Source organism: Neophocaena asiaeorientalis, unplaced genomic scaffold (assembly GCF_003031525.2).
Source record: "Neophocaena asiaeorientalis asiaeorientalis breed wild unplaced genomic scaffold, Neophocaena_asiaeorientalis_V1.1 scaffold527, whole genome shotgun sequence".
In the NCBI taxonomy this organism is placed as follows: domain Eukaryota; kingdom Metazoa; phylum Chordata; class Mammalia; order Artiodactyla; family Phocoenidae; genus Neophocaena; species Neophocaena asiaeorientalis.
Window position 1 is genome coordinate 460135 of NW_020173712.1, and position 9273 is coordinate 469407.

The window sequence follows — 9273 nt, forward strand, 5'->3', positions numbered from 1 at the left end:
AAGGATCAAGAGGAATGAAAATTAGTACTATCATAACAAAAAAATTGGAAGTAGTAGGAGAGGAGATGGATGTTTTATAAATTCAGTCCTTACCTATTATCTAGAGGAGTCAACACATAACTTCTAAATCTGATAAATCAAAACTGGCCTATGTATTTGGTATCATATTACTTAGATATATGGGTGGGACCATAAAATGTTAAAGCAGAAATGGTTAAGGTAACTGGGTAGGAAGGGGACTGTGGCTTTTCATTATAGGGCTCATTTCTTCTCCAGCCTTGAGCATATTGTACTTGGATAAAACATTGAATTTTGAAATAAAAAAATGTTAGTTTATTCACATTTAAAAATAAATCTAGCCAAATTATCATCCAGGAAAGTATATTAACCTAGATTCCCATGGGGAGCTTTTTGGTGGCCCTGAATTACTACAGTGACTTCATGTCAATTTCTTTAGTATTTATATTCTGATCCATTCAAAAGTTTTGAACTATCTTAGAAAAATGCATACAGCATAAGGTGTAAAATAAGTGAGGAAACTGGGGTAAAGGAAAAATAAGTGTAGGAAAAATAAGATGAGGTGAGAGGACCAAAGTATCCATCGGAACCATATGGAAAGCTGGTTAAGAATGAAGATCCTTGATCTTGTCCAGACCAGTTAAATTAGAATCTCTCAAATAGGGCTCTGGGATCTCCGCTTTAGCAGCCCTGATGACTTGGAGTCTGGATGTAATGTAAAAGAAGACAAAGAGTGACTAACAGGATATTAGGATGTTTATTAATGTCATGGAATTTAGAGCATAGGAACTAAGAGGAATGGACATTGTGAGACTAACTCCAAAGAATACATTTAAAAATAAATCTTACATTAACTAGGGCCATCCCTTCTCTCACTGTAACATTTCATAATCCTCTTCTGATTTCATTAACCTCCCCAAAACAGCCCTCAAGGATATGGGAGGACTCAGTCTGTCATTTCATCCTTTGACTTTTAACATGAGATGCATGTTCTGGGAGGTCTTTTTCTCTTGACTCTATTCGTAGCCTATTGTACCATTTAGCTTGGATATTGTAGTGCCTGAGTGTCTTTTTTTATGTATCACATCAAAAGGTTAAACAGATACTTAGAAGAATCCTATGTATCAGCAGCACTTAATCTTTTCTGCTGCTTGTGCTTTTATTCTCAAAACATATTTTCACATCTCACGTGAAAATTAAAAGTTAAAAATGCTAAACTTTTAAAGGATTTGGTATATCATAAATACAAAAGAGACAGAATTATAACTTATAACTGGAATTAAGAATATATTAAAAATTATACATTGAAAAAGTCTATCAGCTTACAGTGACTTCTGTAGCTGTAGTTTTTGTTCAATGATGTCTGAGAAACGAGGAACTTTTTTTGAAATAGCCACACGGATGTCATCACTCATATTCACGTAGCTTCTGGACTTTGTTTTAAAATGCAAGAGTGATGAAAATCCCAACTCACAAAGATATGTAGTTGCAAACGGTATAAGGATTTTTAGAGCTGTCTTTGCTAGGCTTGGAAACACTGTGAATTGAGCACACCAGAAATCCTCAAGCTTCATTGTCTCAAATTCCATTAGGATTTGGCCACTAGCTCGTAATTCAGCAAGATCATTTTTCATTAAATAGCCATCGTCAACAAAGTCCAAATTAAAAAGAAATGGATCCAGTATCCATTTACTTGCCTCGTCAAGATCTCCAACAGAGAAATATCCGTGGAAGAAGTTGCTCAACTGTTGCAGGTGCACTGTTATTTCAGCTGCAATGCATATTGCTTCATTATCTGAAACAACGATTTCTTCAAGAAAAGGAAAGTTGGTAAAATTTCTTTTCTCAATTCGCTTTAGCCAAAATGGAAACTTCCTGACAAAAGCAGACAACTTCTCTCTAGCTGATACTGTGTTCATTCCAGTCCTTTGCATAGATGCACTAAGTTCATTTAGGTGTTTGAATAAATCTGCAAGGTATGCTAGGTGAATTTTAAACTCTTTGTTTTCAAAGCCATCAACTAAATTGCTGCTTTGGTGGTGAAGAAACTGATTTATTTCTTCATACATTTCAAAAATATGAGTAAGTATTTGGCCTCGGGAAAGCCACCTCATTTCAGTATGGAAAAGGAGAACACTATACTCTATTCCAATTTCTTCAAAAAAAGCCTGAAACAGGCGATGATTTGGAGCTCGCCCTTTGATAAAATTTATTACCCTCACCACAGTAAAAAGAGCATCCCTCAGTTTTGTAGGCAGTGTCTTTGTGACAAGTTCATGAGGGTTCAACAAACAATGTGTGATCACGATATGAGGTACCTCTTTTTTCATACAGGAAACAAATTCTGAATTTTCTCCTAGGATAGAAGAGGCACCGTCAGTACAAACAGAGCCACATACATCGAGTGCTATCTTATGCTTCAAAAAAAAGTCTCTGAACAGATTGAACACAGCTTTTCCCTTCACTGTTAACTGCAATGGTTCACAGAACAGGAATTCTTCTACGATCTCTCTTTCCTTTATGTATCGCACAAATGCCATTAGCTGACTGCAGTCATCCATGTCTGTTGTCTCAGCAAGCTGAATACCCACTTTAAGAGGACTGGCTTTTATATCTTCTAGAACTTGCTGTAAGATATCCTGGCTCATTTCATCAATTCTAGAATGGATCACATCATCTGATAAGGATACCTGCTGAAGCTTCTTTTGTGCATCTGGTCCCAAAACTATTTGTGCTATTTCCAGGGCACAAGGTTTCACTAATTTTTCAGCTATTGTATGAGGATTCTTCTCCTTGGCACATAAATACGCAAACTGATATGATGCCTGTAGTAAGGTATCCTCCTGAGATGCAACTCCAAATGCTTTCAGGGTTTCACTCTGATCAGATGGTGCTGGCACATGTTTCAGGCTATTGAGATCGTGCCCACCTATACCACCATGCTGTCTGTTAAAATGGTCAGACAGTTTTGATGGTCGGAGGTCAGCGTTTGAAAATACAGAGTTACACAATACACACTGTGGGCGCTGAGTTCCATCAACCTCCGTTGTGCAGGTGAACCAGTAACGAACATAGTCATCGTCCCATTTGCGTTTCTTCGACATGGCACCCCAAAATTCTCACGTAGTATTCCAGAGGTGTCGCAGATTTTTTGCTTTGGAAGTAAAATATAACCCAGACATTAAAAACCAGTGGCTAACTGAATTAAAACAAAGCCACATCACATGCCATCCTGTCATCTGTGTACATGTCAAGAAATATCCTGCAACATGTCAATTCAAAGTAAGCCATGACAGCATGACAGCCCAACTTAAACCTAGCAAACTCACAGCTAAAGCCCTGGAATAAATACCTTGCCAGCAAGTTATGTACGAGAGATTAGGGCTTATGCAAATTGTGATTACCCATAAATTCTCTATTGATGAATTGCAGTTACGGCTTAATTTGTTTTCAATGATGTACGTTCCAAACAAATCTGGTACATTTTGTATCCCCAGAAAAGGCATCTCACTACCACCCCCTTCTTTGCATCTTATGCCAAGGATGTATGCACACCCCCAGTTATGAACTAGTGAAGAGAGAAGGGAGTAATTCACTAAATACTGTAAGGAAGGGCAGATTTTGACATGGTGGCCAGTTCTTTCTAATAGTTAAGGATTAGACAGGTCTATAAAACTATTTGATCCTTGAGTGGCTTTGACTCCAACTTAAGCAGAGAATTTCAAACAGGTCTGACCAAGCCACCCTTGACACAGAAGTAGGATACACACTATCAGTCCATGATTCACACTGTCCATATAAAAAAGCAAAACAAGTTGCTCGGGAGAAACACAACTATTCTTGTTACTGAAACTTCAGAAAAAGCTCTCTCATAGAAGAAAAGCCTTAATTACAGTACGACAGGATGTAGAAGGCAGTGGTTCTCTAGTTTAGTAAATGGAGGAATCATATAAGTCTCTTGTGAAAATGCAGATTCTTGGACCCCACCCTGAGATATTCTGATTCCCTAGCTCTGGAGTAGGGGCCCCAAATCTGTATTCTAAATAAGTATTTTAGATAAGTCTTATGAATAGTACCTAGAACAGTAATCTCTAACAAGAGATGCCTATCACAATCATTGGGAGCCCCTTTGAAAGTATACATGTCCCTATACCACCTCAGAATTAATAAATCATCATCTCCAAAAGTAGGACAAAAGAATCTAAAATAAAGTTGTCCAGGTGATTCTGATACACATCCTAGTACATAGACAGATTTAGAGAAATGAAACATATCCTCGGGCCAATTCCTAGCTTACCGATATTCTAGGTTGCTAAGTAAACACTAAATGCTTTAACAGGCAATTATGTTTTCTGAGTTGATGACAACTTCTTAGGAAAGTTGAGGGACCTAACATTTCTCCAAAAAAGACATATGGATGGCCAAAAAATACACGAAAAGATGCTCAACATCACTAATTATTAGAGGAAGGCAAATCAAAACTATAACTCACCTCACACTGGTCAGAATAGCTGTCATCAAAAAATCTACAAATCTGCTAGAGAGGGTGTGGAGAAAAGGGAACCCTCTACACTGTTGGTGGGAATGTAAATTGGTACAGCCACTATGGAGAACAGTATGGAGGTTCCTTAAAAAAACTAAAAATAGAGCTACCATATGACCCAGCAATCCCACTCCTAGGCATATATCTGGAGAAAACCATAATTCGAAAGGATGCATGCACCCCAATGTTCATTGCAGCACTATTTACAATAGCCAGGATGTGGAAGCAACCTAAATATCCATCGACAGAGGAATGGATAAAGAAGATGTGGTACATATATACAATGGAATATTACTCAGCCATCAAAAGGAACAAGATAGTGCCATTTGCAGAGACATGGATGGACCTAGAGACTGTCATACAGAGTGAAGTCAGAAAGAGAAAGACAAATATCATATAATATTGCTTATATGTGGAATCTAGAAAAACGGTACAGATGAACTTATCTACAAAGCAGAAATAGAGTCACAGATGTGGAAAACAAACTTATGGTTACCAAGTGGGGTAGGGAGGGTGGGATGAATTGGGAGATTGGGATTGACATATATACAGTACTATGTATAAAACAGATAACTAATGAGAACCTACTGTATAGCATAGGGAACTCTACTCAGTGCTCTGTGGTGACCTAAATGGGAAGGAAATCTAAAAAAAGAGTGGATATATGTATATGTATAACTGATTCACTTTGTTGTACAGCAGAAACAAAACATTGTAAAGCAACTATACTCCAATAAAAACTAAAAAAAACTCATAAATGAAACATTAAAAAAATTTAAATTAAAAAAAAAGAAAGAAAGTTGAGGGACCTAAAAAGACATGCTTTTTTCTTTCTCCCTCCTGAGCAATGAGTAAAGGTGTAATCCACAGGTAGACTCAAATATACCTTAGAGAACATTTCTATCTCCCACGTAAATAAGTGATCCCCTAAATTTCCAGAGTTCTGTGCCACAGAATATGGCTGAAATAATGTAACAGGAGTACATTTAAATCCAAATGCCCACTTTGGCCATTAAAAAAAATCACAGCTAAGTAAGCCAAGAATATTAAGGCATTAGCTTTCTAGAGGCTCTGCCAAGAATGACTAGTTGTAAAATGCACTTCTGTGTAACTAGTAAGTTGATCTGCCATATGGTTGTCATCAGTCAGTTTAAAATTGGAAGATGTCTGCCAGTCAGTAAAGGCAGTTGAAAGTTTAGAGTTGATCTTAAGCGTTCCTTTATCAAGTGATGAGACTATGGGCCAACTGTGTTTAGAACCTCGCCTAACTGATAACAAAATGATGACATAAGCATAAAAAATGCTTATCTTTCTGTATTCTGTTATTTATATTTTGGGGAACAGAGGGAGTGAAGGAAAAAGCTTTACTTCAAATGATTTCTCACTAGAAATCATTATAGGATGAGTTTAGAGTCCATTGTTCCCCTCTCTGACTATGCTGCTCAAGTATATTCTGATTGAAGATTAACCTATTTGGAAAAGAATTTTTAGAAAAACTCATTTATAGTATTCTTCTCCATCCCCCTCAAAAAGGGAGAATAGGTAGCAAGAATTTTCAAGACCCTCAAAGATGAACTTACTGCCCAGGAGGCTTTCTTGTGTTTTAGAAACTCACAATTTTCACTTGCTCCTTTGTGGTATTTAGCAATCACAATATCCTAAAATATGTAAACATTAAAAAAGCATCACATTAAGGAATTATTGTTAACTGAAACTGTGATAATGGTATGGTTGTGTTAAAAAAAGGTCTTCATTTGTTAGAGATACAGACTTAGTTATTTACAAGTGAAATGATGTCTGGGATTTCCTTTGAAATACAGTACATCAGCACACATACACACACACACACACATACACACACACACACACACAATAGGGTGGAAACAGAACAGGATTGACCTTGAGTGGGTAACTGCTAAAGCTGGATGATGGGTACACATCATTACACCATTCTCACTCTATATATGCTGGAAAATTTCCATAATAAACAGTAAAATAATCAAAAAGGTTTACTTATTAAGATAGGCATAATTAGTTTTTAGAATGATTCTTTTGAGAGTTTGTTGAAAGCTATCTGAAGAGGCAGAATGTAAGACCAGATATAACAGAGTAAAATGTTTTGCAAATTTATGAAGGGTAGATACGAAAAAGCATCACAATTTAGAGAAAAAAGTCAGTTACAAGTGAACATTAACATAACAGAAATACCTGAGCAAGGCTAAAACATCTATTTCAGCAGTGACAACACTAAAGTGCAGTTGTAAACCTAAAACCCCAAACCAAACACAATCCAACTTGTACCTGGCCACCGCCTATGCCTGTCCATGGTAGGTGTCGGTGTCCAGGGAGGCAGAGGATTGAATCATTACATTTTACATCGTTAAGAGCAAAAGCCAGGAAAGAAGGGACGGGAATGCAATAGCTGAGCAAATGCGCCAGAGGCAAACGCCTGGGATCCTGCCTTGGTCACTTAGGCTGGGACCTGTCCAAGCTTCAGTCCCTCAACCGGGGAGGACAATGGTACCTACCTTACAGGGCTGTTGGGAAGTTTAATTATGAGAATGCATGTAAACAACACCAGCTCGTAACTGGTAGGACCTCTTGGTGTATTATAAGGACGGAGCGTTTAGAAGGCGGCCCGGGCGAGCTAAGGACGCCCGGAGGAGCGGGAAGAAGACTCTGCTCGGTCTCCACCCGACGTCTCCTAGCCAGAGGAGCAGGCCCAAGGGATGCTCGGGCTTCTTTTAGGCGCCCGTTTCAGGCTCCAGTTCGCTCTCCGCTCAGGCTGGGGCCCAGCCTCCGGGCGCTGGAACCAGTCTAGGTGGCGGTTCCTCGTGTCCGACTCCCGAGCAGGACCTTGCAGGGCGCGGTGAAACAGCAGCGCCCGCGGCGTCCCCCGCTCCAGCCGCGCCGGGTCCCATCCGGGTTCTCGGGGAGGGCTTCCCGCCCGCAGACCGGGCGAGGCGGATCCCGGCACGCAGGCGCACTGGCAAGCGGCTGAGGGCCCCGCCGCCCTGAGTAAGGAGCACGCGCGCTGGTTTTCTTTTCAGATGGGACTTGGAGCTGGGGATTTTTTGCTTATTGTGTCTGCCAGAGAGGATGAATCGTAGAATCTCGGGAATGGAAGGCCCTGTGAAGCCCACATAGTTCTACTTTCTAAAGCACTGCAGATAAAATTTTATATTAAGTCAGGCTTTGAGCTTGGCGGTTGTAAAGCTTCGATAATTAACCATTTTCTATGTGGAATCAATGAGGAAAAAGAGAAGGGAGCGCATTCTACTTACAAATTAAACATTCAGGCAAATGGGACAAGCTGTACACTCCAGTAACATACTAATGGTGGAGGCTGAGCTTGTGTCCTCTCGCCCATGCACGTTGCCCTCCCCCCACTTCCCATTAATTAGAGCATGTGGATGAATTTGCTAATCATCATCATTCACCTTTGAGAAACGATTTTAAATTTTATTTAAAATTCTTTTTAACAACAGACTCCTAGATAAATAAACCCATATTAGAGAGATTGCTGAGAAAAACCCTAAAGTAGAAATGAGAAAAAGTTGAAAGAAACAAATCTAAATATAGCCCTCTTTCCTATTTTGAGGGTATTTAATGAAATCACATTTTACTCATTTTTGTATAGTTAGTCTTGGGAGAAGCATCCCACAAGGCTGGGGGAGGGGGAAGTGTCAAAGAATGTGGGACAGATACTTTATTTTCAGGTATTGAGAGTGAACCTGATAAAAAGATTGAGAGCCTGCTTAAAGTTTCTGTCAGTGAAAGAAATTGCAAAAGACCAGCTTGGCCCAGAAACCTGGGCCTTAAATGCTAGAGAAAGGAGTAGGCTTTAGAGTCAGAGACTTGGGTTTATGTTCTGGCCCCAACACTTTTTACTGTTAGGACTTAGCAAACCACCTGGACTCATTTAAGTCCTTATGCTTACTGTGAAATATGGATATCATCCATTACTCACCCCATGAAATTCTTTTGAGGAGATAACATGTGAAAACATTACATAGTTCCAGCACTCAAAAGGCAGCTATAATTGAGATAATAAAATCAAAGTTCATTATCTTGAGGAATGTCCTAGATTTACCTTTTATCCAAAATGAAACAGAAATAAGACATGATTTCATATATTATAGAATTCTTCCTAAAATCAGAGTAAATTAGGTTTCAAGAAGAGGGAACAGAAGCCCTAACAGAAATGTTAGGTGACACATTTTTTAGAGTCCTGAAATTGTTTAAAAAAATATTTATTTAGGCTGTGCTGGGTCTTAGTTGTGGCACGTGGGATCTTCAGTTGCATGATCTTTTTTTTAGTTGCAGCACGTGCACTCTTAGTTGCAACATGCATGTGGGATCTAGTTCCCCGACCAGGGATCGAACCCAGACCCCCTGCATTGGGAGCGTGGAGTCTTACCCACTGGACCACCAGGGAAGTCCCTCCTGAAATTTTCTAATTCAAACACACAGAAGCTAACCCAGGCTTCTTGCCAGTCCTATAGATCACTTGTCTGCCAGGTATTTGTTTTTTTTTTTTTGTTAAATATTATTTATTTATTGAGGCTGTGCCAGGTCTTGGTTGCAGCATGCGGGATCTTTAGTTGTGGCACGTGGACTCTTAGTTGCGGCATGCACGTGGGATCTGATTCCCGGACCAGAGATCGAACCTGGGCCCCCTGCACTGGGAGCGTGGAGTCTTACCCACTGGA

The 9273-nt window shown here is 39.4% G+C and overlaps 1 protein-coding gene across 1 annotated transcript; it reads right to left on the reverse strand.

Annotated features, from left to right (window-relative positions):
• Positions 1 to 756: 756 nt before the first annotated feature.
• Positions 757 to 7478, reverse strand: ZBED8 (zinc finger BED-type containing 8). The gene is made up of 2 exons (XM_024750609.1): positions 7090 to 7478; positions 757 to 3172 (listed from the first exon to the last, which is right to left on the reverse strand). The coding sequence occupies exon 2, from the start codon at positions 3120 to 3122 to the stop codon at positions 1341 to 1343; it is 1782 nt and encodes a 593-aa protein (XP_024606377.1). The 5' UTR covers positions 3123 to 3172; positions 7090 to 7478; the 3' UTR covers positions 757 to 1340.
• Between the last annotated feature and the right edge of the window lie 1795 nt (positions 7479 to 9273).

Excerpts from the sequence above, each read along its gene's own strand:
- ZBED8 (XM_024750609.1), bottom strand. The coding sequence starts at position 3,122 with ATGTCGAAGAAACGCAAATGGGACGATGACTATGTTCGTTACTGGTTC.